The sequence below is a fragment of the Meleagris gallopavo genome, chromosome 5 (assembly GCF_000146605.3).
Source record: "Meleagris gallopavo isolate NT-WF06-2002-E0010 breed Aviagen turkey brand Nicholas breeding stock chromosome 5, Turkey_5.1, whole genome shotgun sequence".
NCBI classification, from domain to species: Eukaryota; Metazoa; Chordata; class Aves; order Galliformes; family Phasianidae; genus Meleagris; species Meleagris gallopavo.
Window position 1 is genome coordinate 43,351,814 of NC_015015.2, and position 21,291 is coordinate 43,373,104.

Below are 21,291 nucleotides of genomic sequence, written 5' to 3' on the forward strand. Positions count from 1 at the left end.
GCTCTACTCCCTAATCTTGTTTGTAAACATTCCCTCCCGCCTCTCCTACACCCCCCAACCCGCCTGAGGGCGAGCGTTGCGTCGCCTAGAGAAAAAAAGGAGCGCGCTGATTGGTGCCTGGGGCTGCCAATCATCTGCCATCCCTCTGTACTGCGGGCCGATTCCATCGTATTGGGAAAGGGGGGCAGGTTGTGCTCCTCCTCGCTCGTAATGGCGGCGGGGGGATCTCAGCGGCGCCCCGCCGTGCGTGGGGGGAAGGGAGGCGGCCTCCCAGCAGCAACGTCAGGACAGCGAAGGCAGGGGCAGGGAGGAGCAGTGAAGGGGGGGTTCCCGGAGGGCGATAGGCTGCGAGCCTCCCCTCAGAGAAGGCGTGTGCGAGCCCACGCGGCACGGATGGAGTCAGGTCGCGCTGCCCACCTCCTTGAGCCGAGGCAGCGGGAGAGCAGCTGCCCGCGCGGCACGCCGGTACGTCCCGGCACGGCAGCGCACGGTGCGCGCGCGCATGGCGCGGGATGCCGCGGCCTCACGGCGTGGGAACGCGTGCGGCGCTGAGGGGGTGGGAAGAGGCGGGAAGGAGGGGGGCGGGAGTGGCACCGGTACACCGAGCGGGGCCGTGGGTCTGGGCCCGCTTATTTGGTGTCAGTGCTTTTCTCGGCCTTAGATAAGGGTACAAGTTTGTAACGCCGTGTTACTTAAAACAGCAGCATTCACACGTGAAGTCTTAATTCCGGTACAGCGGTCATCGGTGAAATAAAATGTCTTCTGCTGACCCTTCGTTCACGTTCCAGTGTCACATATTTCTTGGTGTGTGTTTGTATGCACGGATACCTAACATTTGTGTGTTTGTGCATAGCTACACACTTCCTGAGGGGACACTGAGTTGAGCTATTTGAAGTCGATAAGAGATTTCCACTATCTTTCTACTTCAGCATTCTTTAAACACCAAGTCTTGGATTTAATTTTGTTTAAGTGGACTTTTTTTTCTTCTTATTGTGTGTGTGTGTGTGTTCAGAACCAAAAATACATCAGTTTGCTAACTTCTGTCACAGTTCTGTCACTTGATGTCAAAAGTGACATTGCCGTATCTCTATTGCAGAGGTAGCAAACGTTTCATCATCATTTCCCCTGCAGCAGAGAAAATAATGAAGATGCAAAATAAATGGAAAAAGTTAATTGTTACATTTTTGCATCTTTGTAACTAGTGGCTCCTTGTAGTGGAATGCCTACTTCTCAAGGAGGATTAACAACTGCTGATTATTCTTTGTCCCAGCTGTCACATCTTAGGGACTGGCACAGTGTCCTCCGGCAGCTCTGTGCTTCGGAGGGCCCCTGGAAACCTCGGCAGAGAGACTGAAACCTGACTTTCCTCTGTTCTTTGCACGAAGCACCAGCAGAGCTGGCAACGAATTCAGTAGTTGCAAATAGTTTCAGATGTTCATAGCTTTACAGACTTTATCTGCTTTCTTTCCTCACGCTGAGATATTCCCTTTTTTCCTTTTAAATTTCAGGTTAAATGATTTAGCAACTTTAAATAGTGAGATGATAACCCTAACAAATCTAACCAAGGTTAGTGATCCATTATGGTAGCTGCCGACTGTGCTTATAGCAAAACACAGAGCTTGCTCTATATTTATGTTCAGTTCTATCTGGGCTTGGAAAAGAGTATTGCATGAGCTGAAAGGTTGTTGTTGTCACTGAGACACTCTCTGATTTGCCTGCACTTTGGCTATAGCAAAGCCAAATATTAACACGTGGAGATTTTTATGTAACAGTATCTCCAATGTTAAAATATATTTTTTGCAAAAGGATTCTCCCATTTTCACAAAAAGAGCAAAACTGCCCTAGGGAGTGCCTGGAAACAAACCCACCTCTTGGCATACGTTATTACAGAAGGACTATGTTACACTGAAATACAAAACCTCTTGTCTATTCTAGAAGTAGAAGAGTATGTTTAAGATTTCATTTTAACTGAACTTTTGGGAGTAAAAGATAATAAAACTTGGTCAGTGCTCAATTTAAGGGTAGACATACTTTCAGTCAAATGGTCCAGGCATAGCAGCCTAGTTTAATTAACACCATCCCTTTTGTCTTCAAAGCAGCATCTCATGATTTTGTGGCTATTTGTAAAAGGATGCAGTTTTTTTACCTTTAAGGTTAGATAGGATTTACAGGAAACACAGACTCTATTCGTACCAGTAAATGAAGCGGAGCAGGATTTGTTATCCAAGTGCCAAGTGCAAGTGGCATGACATAGCATGGCATAGTTTGCATGTATACACCTAAATTATTTACCTGCCAAAACAGGGTGGCCTTTTCCATACTGCCTGCTGGATTTAGACAGATTGTAAAGTTACTGAGCCATGCTGGCCCCCAGCTTGTATGAGGATGTTGACTCAGGGAGTACTAGTCAGGGGCCCAACTGTGCCATGCCAGCAGTCAGAAGTGTGGGCAGTTGTGTGTCAACCCTCAGATTCTGCCTTTGTTCCATTAAAATCACCAGCATAGAGAGTCAGAGTCAGATGAGGGAGGATATTGGCCTGAGCCTGCAGCTGAAGCAGGCATGTGAAAGTACAGAAACAATGATGGGCTATAGACCCACAGGGATTTCTTTATAGTCTGAAGAAGTAAAACCACCCTTGCTATGTAAACTGTGCTTTTAGAAATTCTGCTCTGAGTGCAATTAAACTGATTGAAAATGTTATTTGCGTTTTAAATAACCATTCAGGTGTGTGGAACAAAAAATACTACTTGGCGTAACTGTGTGTTCAATACATTATCTCTCCAGTGTTAAGAGGCAAATAAATATTTGATGTAAAGACAATTAAAGACTACAATGTAATTAGAAGTGTAGTGTAGATGCATTTTTTTGAAAATACACAGTATTTTCAAGCCAAGTTGATATTCTTGTGTACAATAAGAGCAACCTGACAGATCAATCAACCAGCAGTTCAGTGTTTGGGCTGAGCATGTGCTGTGAGTTTGGGAACATAGAGTAATAGAATTCTAAAGATAGATGTCCCTTCCCTACCCCACAACACAACTGTTCAAAAAATATGTATATTCACTTGCCATTCCTAATTGCAAAAGGAGAGAGGAAAAAAATGTTGTGGGAAATACCCACATCACACAAAGAGATAATTGAACTGTTTTTTAAAAGCGTCACAACATTTCCTCTTTGGTTCTGAAAGAGGTTGTATGCCAAGCAACTTTGAGAGCTGAGGTGAAATTGAAGTGCTCAGTATACAGTCTTCTGAGAGGAAATGAGAGAGAAAGAGAGAAGAAAATGAGTGCTATATCTGCCTACTTCCAGGGTGTCACTGCTTTATGGTATCAAGGTACGTGACTTACTTATTTTCTGAAGTGGAGCTGCATACAGAAACAGTAGCTTATATGATTCTAAGAAGGCATCTAGGACTTTCTTGTGGTCACTGAATTGTTACAACTGTAGGTGCTATTTTCAAAGTACAAGTGTTGGAAAGCTGGATATGAAGTGTTTCCTTCAATCAGCCCACTGAGAATATTTGCAGAGCAAGGGAAAAAGAGGAAAGTTTGGAAAAGCAAAATATGAACTTAAGGAAGGACTCCTCATGAAAGACAGCCATAAAATAAAACAGACTTTGGGTGAAATTCTAGTAAGGTACTAATTTGTAGTTTTACCTGTATTTAAAAATGCTCTGTTGTTGTAGTTGTTGTTGTTTTAAATTGAACTTTTGTGCTTGATAACTGTCAAAAAGTAGATAGAGTAGGTAAATTTGCTGCTTAAAGCATTTTTGTATGAAACTGCTCAGGCCAGGAGTTTTATGTAAAACCACTTAATGTCATACCATGAAAGGAGAAGTTATGCTAAGCATCCAAGCCCAATCTTTCTTTTAACGGAAGTGGTACAGCTTTGTCAGGAAATGGATTCTTTCTTTAAAGAGTGAATGATAAGTGATGAAGATATGTCACTGATTCTAGGGTTATATCTCAGCATCAAAATGTATTTCTATGTTTAAACTTAAGTCCTTCTTCAGTTAGCATTCATTTCTTCACTGAGAATTCATTTGTTTTTTTTTCTTCAATTACAACACATCTACTTTTCCTAGCAACAGTTTAAAAATTTTAATTGTTAAGAATGCTTGTAAAAGAGAAATAATTAAAAATGTTACATTATTTGCTTTCTGACGTGGAAAAGAAAAAATAATGAACACTATTTAAAAATGTAAAACTACCTGTTAAAACAGAAGTAGAAGGTTGTTTCAATTTCTGATCTGCATAAATGCTTAAGCTAGATAGGGGTAGAATTTCTGGTTAATACAAAAAATTGGTTTTTGGGTCATAATCCTCAATCATAATTTAAATTATTTTCAAACTTGTCATTAAAACCATTAAACCTCTGAGTAATACTGCAGTGTAATTAAACCCCAAATCCTTTTCAGAAGACTCATATGTGAATTCTTATAATTTGAAAACTGACTGTAAATCTTGGAGATGGGGACTTTAAAAAGGAGAAGCTAATCAACATGATCTGAAAGCTCCAGATGAGGAAATTAAAACTTTTAACTCAGCACAGAGACCACAAGTACATCTTGATAGTTGCAGAAGCCACGCTCTGAAGCTGCTCTCCACCCCCAAAAAAGGAAGCAAAAAACATGAGGGGGGAAAATAAAAGAATAACAGGCAAAGATTGAAGGTATGAGCTGTAGTTCTTAAAGAGATCCTACCAAAAAGGAGATAGTGAGAGAAAGTACTGCTTAATGAAGAGGGAAAGGTGGTTTATGAAAAGCATAAATGAAAACTAATAATATAATTTCCACTTTTTTTTCTACTTACATATTTAAGCATATTACATCTGTTAAATTGCCATAGAACAAAAAAGCGATTAATGAAGTGACCAACACTGCAGAGATTCTTAGTTACTTTTTCCTTTACCTTGACAAAAGTTACGTGGTTATTGATTCTGAAACTACTCTTTTGAAGAGATAAGATGCACCTTTTAATTGAGATAGCAGAGACGGCTAAATAAGAGAACTGTATTTCAGAGTCTGGTGATATATCTCTAGGAATTGGGAAAGAACCTGTAGTAGAACTACTGAGCTCTTCAGAAAAATATCAAAAACCTCTACTAGTTTCAGGTATTGTACTAGATGACTGGAGAGCAACTCTCAGCATAGTGTAATATATTACAGTATAATATAATACAATATAATATGATTTTAGATAAGCAGCATTACAGCTAAAAAAAAAAAATCTCTTCAAAAGGCCCAGGAAATTATTTTGATGAGAGATTTGAGTGACTATCATTAATTTTAAACAATTATGATAAAACTAAACTTCATTACAAAAATAATACATAGCTTTTAGACATGATTCTAATGATACAAAGCAGCAACAAAATATTATGGTGAAAAATCAGCTGATAAAACAAATATCTGTAATAATAAATCAGAAATTTTCAATAGCTCTTAAAAAAAATCTAAATAATCTTTAAAAGGAGAGAGAGGGAAGATTTTTTACCTATTATCTCCTGCATGGAATGTTGTCTTTTCTGTTGTATCTGCCACTATTTCATATTCAAACCCAGAATGTGAAGCACGAGTCTCCTCACCTCATATTGTTCAGTGAAATACTTGCTATGGGTGGGGGACGCGAACCACACACTAGTAGCTCTTTGTAATCCATGTGCAGTATAACTTGGACTTAACCACTTGTTCTCTGAGCAACATGGATATGCAGTGTGCCCTTATGTTCCCATCAAAACATTTATTTTGAGTAGGTAGTGAGATGCAGTTTTTTCTTAGTTTTTTGGATAATTAATTAGTCAAAACTGTTCCCCTCTGTGACAGTATTTCTCTTTAAAAAACTATGTGATTGAAGACAGTGCACAAGTATAAGATATTCATTTGCTTCATATGATAGACAAAAATGCTTTCTGATAGCAAGTGTTAACAGGACAGAATCATGAATTGAATTGGACGTGAGCCGACAGTGTTCACTGCAGTTCTGGAGTGTTATCCTTTGATTAGAGGGAGTAGATGAAGGATATCTCTGCAAAAATCATGATTCACTGATGGATTCACAGAATCCCTCCCTTTTGACAAACAGAGTGTTAATCCCTTATTTAAACTTGTATTTCAGGACAAACCAGTGTGGTTCTTTCTGCAGCCTTTTATGTACCCTTTCTGACTTCAGAGAGCCCATGAAAAAGTCATCATTCCCTCTCGAAGGCAACAGTTGCCTAATCTTTCCTCTGCCTCTTTTTCACTGCATTCTCACCCCTCTGCATTCTCACCCCTCCCGCACAATCCCAGGGAAATGGACTTATTCTCCTCCCACCCCCAAAGACTACTTGCATCTGCTATCATAGCAGCGACATTCGTCTTCAATTGCAGATCTAAGGATGTTATTGTCATGGTTCCAGATGATTCTGAACATTAGCACTGTTTTCTTCCTATTAATGCTACTACCTGCCTGAGTTGAAGCTTCACATTGCATCTGTCCTCTTACTGTACATGAAGCTTTGGGTTACAACAATCTGTTTCAGTCCTGGTGATTTCATTGGCCTGTGGTTTTGTAAACTTCATTCCTGTTGAGATTATTTAAAGTGACAGATAGAGAAATCATACAGTGTTATTAAAACAGAGCTCTCTCACGAATAACAATAAACCCAAAACATTTAAAGAAAGTCTGGCAATCCATCTTACTTAAAATTCTACTACCACCTGTTAACAGAACATCAGTTGCTTATTGTTGGCTGTTTGCTTGAGAGCAGCTTTCCTCTTGTCTTTCCAGTTTGATTCTTTGTCTTGCATCTAGCTATTAAGTTCATATATTCATGCAATAAATATCTCAGCATTCAAGTTACCTACAGCATTCATAAACAATATTCATAAACAAAAAAGCCACACATCTATTCAAATTTACTTTAAAAATCTAAATAAATAATTCTAAATCTTATTTTTTTATGGTATTGTATGTCAAAGACTCTTTTCAACAAAATTTTCAATCTAGAATTGAAAATGTAAGCTTATGGTTATAGTCACAGGACAAAGGTTCAGTGCAGATAAGATTGCATCACACTGCAGTAATGCTGAAGAGCTCTAGCTAAAGAGCTCTACCTGTAGACTGGCACTCCTTTGTGCTAAGTAAAAAAGATGTCCCCCCAAATTTCCCATTCATGTAATGTGATGGAAGTCCTTAAAGCACAACCGTAAACTGGAAAAATTCATTTTTTCACTGAAAATTTTTCATCTGATAGTTACCATATAAGGCCAAATATTGATTCTCCATCAGAAGTGCATGTCTTTTAGGAACTAAATGGTTCATCTATATAAGCATAGAGTCATAGAATCACCAGGATTGGAAAAGACCTCCAAGATCATCCAGTCCAACCATCTACCCATTACAGATATTTCCCACTAAACCATGTCCCTCAGTGCAACAACTAAGCATTTCTTGAACACCTCCAGGGTCAGTGACTCCACCACTCCCTGGGCAGCCCATTCCAGTGCCTGACCACTCTTTCATGGGATAAGTCTATATTACAGTTTATTTATAAGATGGACAATTGAGATCTGTGAGCTCTGAATTCAAGGTGACTGAATTTAGATGCATATTTGTTAATACTCTTAGATTTTTTAATATATGTAGCTCATCTCCTAAACTGTACCTGCTTAATATACTTTGCTTTGCACACTTTCTTTTGTATATTTAGTAACTATAGAAAAGTCATCCTATTTCTCGAACGTTAAGATATTCATTTTAAAGTGTATTAAAATAGCAGTCTTGAAATAACTCTCTTTAACTGAGAGCAGTTTGTTTTTATGTGATCAGCCATGAAATGAATACACACATACGTATGTTTAAATACTCATATACATATATAAGTGTGCATACCTATGTACATATATGTGTGTATATATATATATATATATGCATTCAGACATTTTTCAGTTGAGAGTTGGAAACCAAGTACTGATAGTAGCAGTTTCCTCCTTCAAAAGGAGTGGAAAATATTCTGTAATATTTTCCAGACCAAGGTTGCACCTGCTCAGAATGCTTAGTGATTTTACTTTCCAGTAATTGAAAAGAAAAAGCATATTTATTATGTGATTAGGACACCACAAACTTGTTAACTTTTATATATGGATTCATACTCTTTTATACCTTTTGGTAAGCTACATTTTGTATGTAAAATATAAATGTATATAATGTATGGCTCTGCAATATAATTATAATTTTTATCAAGGGTTTAATCTTGTCCCATACACATGTATTTATAAAAACCATGTGATATATTGCATATGCCTTCTTCTGTCTTGTCTTTAAATTAACTTTTCCCCCCTGGCATATCATTTTTTGACTCAAATTTGTGTGTAGTACATAGCTTATTCTCAAAATCTTACATAGATGAAATACAGTACAGCAGACGCTTAAGAACTTTGTCTGCCCTTGAACTGAATAGGACTACTTATCTCTATTACTTATATTCACAGAAGTAGTATAGGTTTGAATGCTTACGCTGTAAACTCAGATACAAGGTTTTTTGCATATAACCTTACTCAAAATAAATAAATAAAAATAGTAATAGCTTTAATTTTGTTCTGTCCTCCTTCTATACGAAATACAAAATCAAGTCTCCATTAAAAAATTGAATTTTGGAACCAGAACATAGTAAGAGAAACACTCTGTAGTTCAGGTCTTTTTAAAAATGTAAAACGAGGCTATAGATACATAAGGCATTTTCAGCCCTTAGTTTCTTACTCTTTAGTAATGAACATCAAAATGATGACATTAACATCTCTTTCAAGTCAGCTAAGTGATACTGCAGCATTATGAATCATCTCTAACACTGAGCTGCTTTTTAAAAGCACAGTTTTGTGATGATAAAAGGTTTGAAGGTGACAAGCCTGCAGATCTTATTCTACTTACCCACAGATCATAGGGAAAGCTTCACTTCAAAACATCTTTCTCCTAGACAGTACTAACCACTGCAGCCATAGAGGATGTCATTCTCTAATTCATCAAGGACAATTGTGGTGGACAAGCACAGCTGCCCAGTGGGAAAATTACATTGTATGCAAGTCTTGAATGACTGCTCCAAGTTATGGAGAGAACAACTGGAAGCACAGGGGAAATTTCTGATGCCTCCTCTGCGGTACCAACAAGCTACAAACCTCTTTTCCTATAATCAATGTGGTTACCATTAACTGATAAAACTAGCTAATTCCTGGCTCCTACAGATGAATCAGGCCAGTGTAGCAAAACCCATTTGCTTGATTTAACTGCCACATCCTCCAGATTTTCTATCCAGCATGATACAGAAAAGCAGAGGTCCTCACATGTTCGCTTGCCATAGTTTCATACCGTATGTAAGCATGGGAAGAAGAGCTGTGGATGAGGTACAGGTCTTCATTTGGGTCCCATCACAAGGGACTTTAATTGTGTTATTCAGGATTATAATTAATCCTGCAAGTTTTTATGCACAAGTTCAAAGATTTATGGGCTCTGCTTGGCCGTCTATCAGGATGTATGAGTATGCAACATCTGTGTTTTCAGAACTTGGGCATCATCACAGGGAACAAACTAGCACACTTCTTTTTTATGGCAAATAAATTGGTCATTGCCAGCCTTAGAGAATATGCTTAATTGTTGATTCTGCTGCTTATCACTATTACTTTTCATCAGCTGCCCTACTCAATCAGTGTTTGTCAGTCAGGCTATGCACAGGTAGAATGTAAATGTGTCTGCAGGTTTCTGGCTGCACCAAACAGACCATCAAGGGCAGGTTTCAGATAACCGTGGGGACATAGTTATGAAATAGTATGTCAGGTATGCAGTAATGAAAACATAGAAATGCAGCCATAACTTGTCTGAAACATGACAAAGCCTTTTCAGACAGAATGGATGCTGCAGAACAAAGCTGTCCAGGCATCCTTGATAATGCAAACTACTATTAAATATGTGGGCAGTGTGGATCCTCCAAGATAAAATGGTATGCACTCCAAGTGCATACCATTTGCCATCACATGGAACAGCTGCTGACAGCACTTCACCAACAGTTCCTTCTGGAAGCGGCAATGAAGCTGTATTCTTGCACAGCCAGCCACTGACTGACCTGGTTATCCAAATGATACTGTTTAAGCCAAGAGTTCCACATGTGAAGTTATGCTTGGTCCTTCTGGGTTCTTTGCAATACTTCTTGGTCTAAGAGTTTAAGGAATCAAGTGGAACAAACAACCAATGTCTGTATCTCTCCATCAGAAATATTTGTAGAGGCAAAAATGTTTATGCTTGGTAGCTTGGTAGAGGTAAAATTAACCAGAGTTTCCCCGGGTCTAGCCTACTGAGACACTTGCATTTCAAAAAGGCTCTCTTTGTGTGAATACCTAGGCTACAATGATTCCTTTAGTCACCATACCTGAGGAGTGCTTGGTGAGAAGCTAGAGGTGACTTCACAGCTGTCAGTAGACACGTGTGAAATGGCATAATCCTTGGGGTAACATGAACGACCCGTACAGCAGGAGCATAGCGTTGTTTTTTTGGGAAGCATAATACTATTTCTAGGGTGTGTAGAGAGCAGAACATCACTCACCTACTTACACCTGGAATTCCTAGGAAGGAACAGGCACCCTGACAGTGCTGTGATCACGCATGACACGACTGGGTGTAACCTAGGCGGTGGCATAATTTCTTATCAAGATAAGCACCTATGACTGCTGCTTTACAAATAAAGCAGTACAAGTCACTGTACTTTGCCCTATGGACTTCCATTTTCATTCCACGTGAGTAAGACTAGAAGAAGAATTTTCCTCACCTCAGGAATTTTTATCCAGCTAGTGCTCATCGCCTCGGTTCCAAAATGCAAAATTCTGCTGGTTAGGGTAGGAGCTGGGGTGAAAAGCTGGTATTTATGGTCAGTGAGGACAGCCCTCCTGTGTCCTCAGGCTGCCTCAGCACCAGACGAGGCCTGGATGAAGTACACATGACTGGACATAGCCTGGAGAATTGTGGAGCAATTTTGAATCTCTTCTGTAGCTCAGTGTAAATTAGGCAACTGTATTTAAATTCCACCCTCATGTGTTCATTTTTTGTTGTTGTTGTTGTTGCAGTTCTTGTTTGTTTTTCCATTTGTTGAAGTTGAATAAGCACTTCATGTCATCTTAAATGAAAGCAACCTCTGGTAGATCATTTGCTCTCTCTTCTTACTGCAGCTGGTAAGTATTCCTGTGAGCAAAGTCAAAGGCATGAAAGTGGTGCTTTTAAATCTTGGTAAAGGTTCTTGCCTTCTCGTATGTGCATGTTTTATCCTGCTAAAGCTGCAGATAAATGTTCCAGTGCTTGTTGGTCTCGGGGTTATGTAGGATGATGCAGGAGGCATGAAGGATCTAGATATGATCGAAGGAGTTGGAAGGGTGCATGAAGACATGAGGAGGGTATAAAACACCTGAGAAGGATATAAAAGCCTAAACAACTCCAATCTTGTGTAGATTATGTCCATGCAGGGGTAGGGCCTGAACTCTAGTCTCTGGAGAACTGGTTTCTAGGGAACAGTTCACAGCCTGGGCTTTTCTCTAGTCTCTACCCAGATTTCTCCACATCAGTAACAATTTATTTTGTTCCTGAGTGGAAACTAACTGTAAAATAATATAAGCATAGTAGAAATTCAAGGGATGAGTGCTATACAAGATGTGCCTTGCTAACATACAGTGCTGTCTGACTTTGGATCTGGTGATTGCTTTCTGTTGCTTGTTCTTAATATACTGGGAGAAACTAAACACTGTGTGTCTTTTTTTAGCAAGTAAACAATATTGCATCAAGGATGCATTGATTCTCTTACCAGTTGCTCATCTTGACACAATCTGCAGGATCTCTGCTGCCTAAAGCTAAAATACTAACGGAAACTCATTTAAAATTCTATTTGTGATGCTTATTTAAGGTTCCCGAACTTCAAAGCCAAATACTCTGTGTTTCAAATGTAAAGTTAAATCTTAATTTGCTAGATGAACCACTGTCTGAAAATACACAAAGCATTTCCTCTTTGAAATTACACACAGAGCACTTCTGTGCTTTGAAATGATTCAAAGCAGATGAGGAGCAAAAGGATCATTAACGGGTTCTTCAGATAAAACATTACAAATATGGCTGTGAGACCTGTTTGGAAAATGAGATTAAATAAATTTTCAGAGAAGTTTGTGTGCTTTTCACAGAAGTCTTTTGGCAGAATTTCAGATGAGCTTCGTAATTAAGCAACAAGTTTTTTAAAACCATGTTTACATTAAGAAACCTCTGTAACCATATTCATACTAGGGCAAGGCGCAGTACACAAAGGGTTTTCATAGGTTATAATTAGTTTAGGTTACTTTCCATTATGTATTAGCAAAGGCAGCCCGTGTGCTGGCTCATGTTTCAAGTGACCCTGCTGTTGCTGTTCTTGCAGCAGTAGCTTTGGGTACGTTACCTGCATGACAATGTCTAAAAAACCTACCCAACAGTTTTAAGTAATGATCTCTGCATTTCTTTGGTCACTGAGCCAGTACATGTCATCACCCTGTCTTGTTATCAAATTTTAAATTGAAAAGAGGATAAAAGCTACAGGAAAAATGCAAGATTATATTCCATAAGAGAGTTTGGCTATTTGCAAACAAGTCTCTTTGCTTGGAAAAATTACTGTGTTAAACCATATTTTTATGTATACCAGTACCACTGAAAAAGCAGACCTGTAACATCAGAAACTGTTAAAAACTACTTTCCAGTCTTCAAATTGACTCATATGTTACTGCTATCAGCAGCACAGGCTGTTGTTTCTCAGGTGATTCATTTTGAAAATTACAGAAATACTATATGTATCTTTTATTTCATAAATTTTCTTGACATTTGTGAAGGCGAAACAGTCGCACTGATGCTTCTGAAGAGTATATGAATATGAATATAAATATAATAACAGTTAAGGATTAATTTTTATCTGGAGTAGTTCAGCACAGTTGTATGGACACACCCACTGCATCACAAAATTGAATCTTTCTGGCACTTAAACAGAGTAATAAACTGAGTAATTTACAGTGTGGATCTTGAATCTATACTCATCTTTAAATACCTGCAAAATTTACAGATTCACTTTCTTATTTTGAAAATTCTAAGGTCATATAAAATCCTTCACTTAACATGCTTCCTTTTTCAGGATATCAAAAGTGATTATACTTGACAGATTATAAAAATGCTTTATAAACCTATAGTTCAGTCAAGAATTTAATGTGAAGGTACATAATCTTGCAAGGATATTTAATTGTTCTGCTGACAAAAATTAGTGAGATGCAATGGAGAAAATAGAAATAAAGCTACTTAATCCAAGCCCATCATCTGTAATATTAAGAGAGTAAACATATATATGTATATGTATATATATATGTGTGTGTATATGTATATATATACATATATATAGATGCTGATACTGAGATTCAGTGAAGTCTACATCTTAAAAGTGTACAAAAGTATTATTATATGTATTGTGTTGTTGTTGTTTGTTTTTTTTTGTAATTTACAAAGTTAGATTACATTATTTCAGAACAAGAATAGGAAAAGTGAGTTTTAAGGATGAAAACTGAGAGAGAGTTTGAGGAGCAGCCAAGAAAAACAGCATGGATGTAAATTGAAAAGAGCTAGTGAAAGAAGAGGAAGCGCTGAAGTTCTGAAGTTGCCAGAAGGTGCAGTCAGTTAGAGCAAGGAAGCAAGCTCCAGGAGTCAGCCCAGCTTAGAGTTGTGAGATGAGGACTGAGCTCAGGGAGGACAAAGGCAGAGAGAGGCACATTGTAGACAAAAGGAAGGTGAAAAAAAAAGCCCAGGATGTGCATATAGTGGGGTGTACAAGGAGATTACTCCATCCACCAAACAGGCCATGTGAAATACAGGACTACCTCATTATTAAATTCAGTCCATAACTGCATTTTTCTTGCTTCATGTTGGGTATATTGGAGATAATTTGGCAAAGATATGTGGATGCTGGTAAATTTTTTCAAGTATAGGTGTAGAATATTTAACTCTTGCCTTGGTAAGCAGTAACTAACTTTATTAGTAGATAAGGATTAAAGTTAAAAATAGTGATCTGTCAGGGAAGGGTATCCCCCTGGAGAACATCAAGTTTTTAGCATAATAAAGTAACACTCCTCTCAAAATGCCTTTTGCTTACCACGAATTGTGAGATTCAACGGAAGAAGAGCACATTCCTTACAATGAGTGATAAAGATGACTCTTAGAACCAGTTCTACTCCACTTAGAACCCATTCTAATCATGTCATCAAAGATGAGCACCTCATTACTCACAGTCACAGTACCCAACAACGGTCCTAAAAACTACACGCAAAAATGGTTAATGGCTTGGTGTTTCTCTTGGCAAGAATTGATCACAGTTTCTGTATTAAAAAATATTTTTTTTTAATCTAGCTTTTCTGAAAATCATTTTTGCCTAGATAATGGTGCAGTCTGTAAATCCGTGGGGACAAGATAAACCAGGTTGTATTTGTCCGCCCAACTCCTCTGAAGTGAGTGGTACTATACAGATGTATACTTAATCATAGAATCACCAAGGTTGGAAAAGACATCCAAGGTCATCCCATCCAGCCATTCACCTACCACCAATGTTTCCCCACTAAACCTTCCAAAATGATATTTTACATTAAACTTAGTAAAACCACATCCAAGACCTATTTAGAACTTTTACCAAACATTTCTGATCATCACTGTGATGTAAAGAAAAGTTATTTTCCTGAATCCATGTATATTTTTAAAAATCAATGTCATTTAAATACAATACTCTTTCCAACTTCCTTGTCGAGACACAGGAGCACAGCTCAGAATGTGGCAGCATCCCCACATTGATAGTGGGTGCCATTTTAATGGCTAAAGACAGCAAAGCATTTTAACAGTCATTCATTTAGTTTCAGCATATAACAATAAAAATACACATGAAATAATAAGTTGTGCTTCTAATGTGAAACCATATTTTAAAAAACCTGGTTATTTAAAAGTGATCATGACACCCAAACAGTCATCCCAAACAGGCCATGGTCATTTTGTCCTCAAGCTCTTTTTCAGGTGGTCTTGGAGATGGCTGGGGAATCTAAACTTAAGCATGCCCCCTAGCATGGGGAAGCAACATACTATGCAGAAATTAGCCATTCTTGAGGAAGTCAGATAGCAAAAGCTACAGTTTTACTGTAAGCATCTGATGGTTTTTATTGTCTCTTCAAGTTCAGTGACAAATAAATTAACAGAAACATAATCCATTACTGACATTATAGAGCAAATACAATGATCTGAAGTTACAGGTCAAAATTTTATCTTATAGGAGACTTTCCCCATAGTTTTATAAAATCAGCACAGGGACTTCAGTGATCACAAATGGTTGTAAGGTGTGTTTTCTGTCTCATCTGAAATAGGTGAGTCATCTTACTTTTATACAAAGGTAATGTTTAAATTACTCACTTCCTAACTAGTTCATCAACAACATATCTTGCTATGTAGCTAGGGGCAGTGTACACAGATTGAAACTACAAGGTCAAGAGTTTCTATATTAGAGCCAGCATTTTGACACTACTGATAGTCATAGTCAAATAGCTTGCTATCTACTTATACCTTTATGAATCTAAAAAATTTAGGTGCCTAAATGTTTGCTAATAAAATCCCACTGGACATAAATTCTGTGCACTGGGGATCAGACTTGCCCAACATCACACTAGGGAATTTGTGGCAAAATACTGAGCTGAAGACAGCTTTTGTCCCAAACTAGTTTCCTGAACTTCACACTGTCTTTCAAATCAAGTAAACTAGTAGTTCTTAAGTTCTTAAAAGGTTTGCAAAGATTCTTAGAAATAAAGGATCTCTTGAATACGTCTGTCTGAATGCATAATTCCATATTGGTGTTAGAAATTCTCTTTGCAGTAAAAATATTACAGGCATTAATAGGCCTGGATCAGAACTCAGCCACATTTCTCTATTCACATTCTTGTTATCCTAGAAATATGCATTTGGAGTTGTTCATAATTTTGCAATGAAGACTATTGTTAATTGGCATATAGATTGATATGTAAAAGCAGAGAAGATGGGATGAGTCAGAGACAGTAAGTTGGAGTTCAAGAAAAATGTGCAAGCTTATTTCTTTTGGCTGACAATGTTATATAAATATATCAAAATTAAGAATTAAAGATTTTTGAAGTCCAGGTACAAAGCTCACTTAACCCAACTTAACCTCTCAGAATTCTGCAAGCTTTGGGAAATATTTTGGACAGAACATATGATAAGAGTTTAATTTCAGTCAAAATACATAATTGCTCTTTCTTCAAGTTAATTAAGGTATGAGTTACGCAGAGATACACATTTTCATAATGAAGTGGCTCAAATGCATTCAACCCCACTATGGAGTGAAACCTTCTGCAATCATAGTTACAAGTACAAAATGTAGATCTTTAACAGCAAAGTTAACTTTTGCTGGAAGGTTGTAACTTTTCATTGCACATTAATTTACTGGCACCTTTAAAAAAAAGAACAACACATATTCTGTCACAAAATCATCATAGAATCATAGAATTGCTCAAGTCAGAAAAAACCTTAAAAACCATTAAGTCCAACTGCAAAGTAATCTTACTACCCTAACTGTAACAACCCTCCTCTAAATATGTCCCTGAGAAAAAGGGAATCATCGTTGTTGCTTCTCGTGACTGACACCAAGAATGGCTTCTCCTGAATTAAAGAAAAACTTGGAGGATGGTAATTCAGTTGCTTGGAGGATAGTTCAGTTTCTTTATTTAGAGTGAGAATATGATTAGATAAACAAACACATTATCTCTGAATTAGGTCATGAAAAGCAGCCGAGGTTAAAAACATAAGGAGCCAAATTATTATTTTACTCTAAAATACATTTTACTTCTTTTTTACAGTGGTATGATAAACACTTTTTAATTCTGGATAGTTTAGGTTAAGGGAAAAATATTTTAACTTTAACAATACTGTAAAAATAGACAGTTTTAATCTCCAATATACATCGAAAGAGTAAGATACTGGCTGTAATTTGGGTACTTATCTCTATTCCTTCTCCAGATTGAATGAAGTGTGACTTAAACTTCTACATGTTTGTTTTCCCAGTGGAAGAATAGCCATAGCATTACTTCTACGTAGTGAATATTTGAAAAGTATAATAGATGTGAAATATATTAAAATGACATTTTCTGAACATAGGTTTTTTTTTTACCACAAGATTGCATTGCTAATCGTCTGAAAGCATTTTCAACAAAAAAGTAATATTATAGATTGTATCTTGGTAAGTTAATCCATTTATATTTTGGCAATTCTAAGAACATAGCAAATTTTGGAAGAGTGAATAGTCCAGAAAACAAAAATTTAACTACAAAAAAAGAAATGTTTCTTACGTTACAGGCTTGCAAAACTTGGCTTTTTATCCTGAATGTTAATGATGTGCACATCTCTGGCAAATTTAGTGAGAGATACAGTTTGCATTTAATCAGAAAATGTCAATTAAGTAACCTTTTAACTTTGGTTTGCCTGTTGGGTTCTAACTAAAAATTTCTGAGTGATAACAAACTTCGTTTGGGGAATGAGAAGGAAATTTAAATCATATTCTCCAGCAATTTAAAATGTTTTTAAAAAGTATTTAAATTTGTAACTAACATCTTTCTGTTAAGGCCGAACAGATGCTTTTGACTGGAGGTTTGAAATCTCTCCTTCCTCATTTGCGAAGAAGAATAATTCATTGCAGCAGAGTTCATAACAGTAACATTTCTGGAATGGCAGAAGGTAAGGCGACTTAACAGCTCTACATGGAGAAAGACTCTGTTTTGGATTCATAGCAATGTTTTTACATATATTTTTTCTTTTCCTATTCATGATGTTTACAAAGGAATGTAGGACTCTGAAAAGCAATGAAGTAAATGAGAAGAAATGTCAAGTTGACTTACATTCTTAACTTGTTTGGGTGTTTTTAAAATCACATGACACTGTGTTCTTAAATCACAGTGCTTTATTAGAGAAAATGTATCATCCTACACATGTAAAGTATTTCGACTTTGTTTTCAAAGCTATAGTATATTCTTCAGCTCTCTGTTATGTCAGTGAGAACTTATGGATGCAGAAAGTATCTGAAAAAAGGTAAATTTGGCTTTCCTTACAGACATTATCATCACATTTATTATGTCACATAATGTGTTCGTCACAGACCTTGCTTTACTTAGTGTATAGAGATGTATGGTCATGGAAGTGATTTTCTGCTTCATTTGTTGCACTATACTTCTAAAATAAGTATTTCTTGTTGCCTTCACTATCATCCACAAAATAAATCAAAAAACTCTTTCAAAATTTCTCTGAACTGGGACAACAGCGCGTTGAACTCATGCCTTAATTGATCAGCATGTCCAGCTTAACTAAAACTGTTCAGGAATATATTCATAGTGATGAATACATAATGCAAGTATATACTTCAGCTGATATGAGAAGTGAAAAATACCTTTTCATCATAAAAAAGTAAGCATAATTATCAGGAGGAAGAATAAAGTTATCTAAGAGTCAATAAAAAAAGCTTCCTGACTTTAGAGTAGAGACTTTAGATGTTAGTCTGACAGAAGTGAACAGCATTTCTAATACAGTGCTCTCCAAGTTCAATTCACTGACTAAAGCCACAATTTTAAGAATCTGTGAATATAATCAGCACAGTAGAAAGTGCCTGTAGATTTCACATGGGCAGTAGGAAATGAGGCTGTAGGGTAGCTCAGTGTAGTCTTTTATTCTGTGGTTATATTTAGTATGTTTATTTAATAAAAATTATTTTCTGTATTTAGCAAGAAGCTATTTCTGTATTTAGTAACTTTTGTTAGTAATAAAAGGAATTTTTGTGCTGAATAGTCCTAAAGGAGCAGTTTGTGGTCACATTCAGTATGCAAATACATGCTTGCCTCAATTTAAACCTTACTTTTACATTTTTTCCACCAGGAACAGCGTTTTATCTTTTGGTTTCTTGGTTAGCTTTGGTCAAAAGTAGGATTTGGCTGTTTTCTACAGGTTTTAAAGAAGATCATTGATTTCAGCTGCTTCTTGGATGACAGACTACCATAGGAAATTGGGGAATGGGAGCTTCTGCACAGCCTCTTGTCTGTCTGCTGTCTGACACAGTAATAGCTTCCCAAGACACACTGATACACATTGCAAAAAATATGAATGTCTTTAGAACCAGTTGCATGAAAGTAGTCAGCAATTTAAGTCAAAGTTGATTCTAAGTGAAGAAAGTGTAGCAGTTCTGTTCCTCTTGTGAATTTTGATTTTTTTTCTATTTGTGTGTGTGTGTTTTTTAATTAGAAGTAGTAGCAATGCCTAAGATTCAGTGTGAGAGGCAACGGATTATTCATGAGCTGTAATCCTGTCTGTTTAACTGCAGCTCAAGGTAACATTCCATAGCAAACATATTCTAAGTCAGGCACGTCCAACCCACAGCCCACCGCTGGCTTGGCACAGCTTGCACTACGGCCTCCCCCTAGCCTGTGCCATCATGGCAGCAGCTCTGTCCCAGGTTCACACCCATAGGACAGATAGATGCTTTTTTTTTCCAAGATGAATAGTATGGCACTATATTTAATTTGTAAGAAAATAGTATCAGTTTTCAAATATTACAATTTGAAAAGACATTATCTGCAAAAACATGCTGCCAAGTTCAATGCGTATCAAGGAATGCTTCATAAAGACATAATAACAGAACTGAAAACAAGCCTGTCATCTCAAAAAAATCTTTTTTAAAAAGTTAAAACTAAAAAAAAACATTTACTGATGTTGAGTTTGTTCAGCAACCTATGGAAAGTATGGCAGATACAATGTGTCCTGATAAAAAACAGATTTTTCTTGAATCAGTTTGTGTCTCCAGACTGCAGCCAGGGAAACTGAAGAAATAGGAAAATCTATCAAAAGAACTTTGGAGGGTAAAGCTGCTAATTTTGAATGCTGCGCTTTGACAACTGATGAAAGTACTGATGCTACATATATGGCTCAACCTGCCATTTTCTTTAGAGGTATTGATGATGAATATAATGTCACTGAAGAAATGGCTTCTTTGCTGCCATTAAAAGACACAGCTAAATCCCTTGATTTTTATGAAGTAGGAAAAATTACACTAAAGTGATTTTCTTTAACCCTTGCCAACATATCTGGCATCGCTATGATGGTGCCCCAGTGATGGTTGCTTAAAAAGAGGGAATTCAAAAGTTAATAGAACATGATACAATTGCCACTGGCAGATCATGTTTGATGAACTATCACTGCATTGTACATCAAGAAAATTAATGTGTGGAAGCTTTAAAAATGGATAATGTCATGCAAATAATCATCAAAGCTGTAAATATCATGAAGTGCAATGGACTGAATCATCACCAGTTCCAGGAGTTCCTTGAATGTACATATACAGATTATGAGGTCATCATTCACTTTTCTGAAAGAAGGTCAGGATAAAATGCCAAAAAGATTTCATGATTTGTGAAATGAAATCAAGTCATTTATGGAATCAAAAGGAAAATTTGTGCCAGAAATTGAAGATGAAAAATGGCTTACAGATTTATCATTATTGCTAGATTTAAATGAGTTAAACATGAATCTTCTCAATGTGAAAAATCTACTTATCTGTGCAGTTATCAACTTATCTGTTTCAAACCATAACAGAGTTCAAAATGAAACTTGAATTATGGTGAGCTCAAGTTACAGAAAGTGATTTCATGCATTTTGATGTGTTGGATTAACACAGGCCTGTGAAAAGAAAAAATATGCACCCTCGCTTTCAGTTTCAATAAATGAATTTGATAACAGATTTCAAGATTTCCAGAAAAAGCATCATTTTTTTTCTTTTATATCTGTGGTTCCATTTTCAGCTGAAATAAATGCATTACCTGCACATTTTCAAACGTGTATAAAGTTGCAGTCAGACATTGAACTCAAAGAAGAATTTGATGAAAGTCTAGTAAAGAGACAAAATATGACCTGCCTTAACAGAGAAAAAATACTCCGTGCTTTACAGTCATGCCTTATTCATGTCATTGCCTTTTGGCAGCAAGTACATTTGTGAACCACTGATCTTAAGGATGAAGCACAGGAGTAATACTTCAACAAGAATCTCTGAGGAGCGCCTTGAGAGCTCACTGAGAGTTACAATCTCTTTCACTGAACAAGACATTGAAGGATTAGATTCATGAAAGGAAGGTCAAATATCCCACTAGTTTTGTTTTTTGTTGCTGTTTTTTACATTTTAATAAAAAATAGGTTTTGTTACTTATA

The 21,291-nt window shown here is 36.9% G+C and overlaps 1 protein-coding gene across 5 annotated transcripts in view; it reads left to right on the forward strand.

The window, feature by feature from the left end:
• Positions 1-213: 213 nt before the first annotated feature.
• The window catches only part of DGLUCY (D-glutamate cyclase), a 39,601-nt gene continuing 18,523 nt past the window's right edge, over positions 214-21,291 (forward strand). Inside the window, exons 1-3 of one of the 5 annotated variants that reach the window (XM_010711826.3) lie at positions 214-465; positions 11,091-11,195; positions 17,673-17,784. In XM_010711826.3, coding sequence (XP_010710128.1) covers positions 17,682-17,784 — 103 coding nt within the window. In that variant the 5' untranslated portion in view covers positions 214-465; positions 11,091-11,195; positions 17,673-17,681. The other 4 variants (XM_010711825.3, XM_010711823.3, XM_010711824.3 and 1 more) reach the window with 4 other exon arrangements.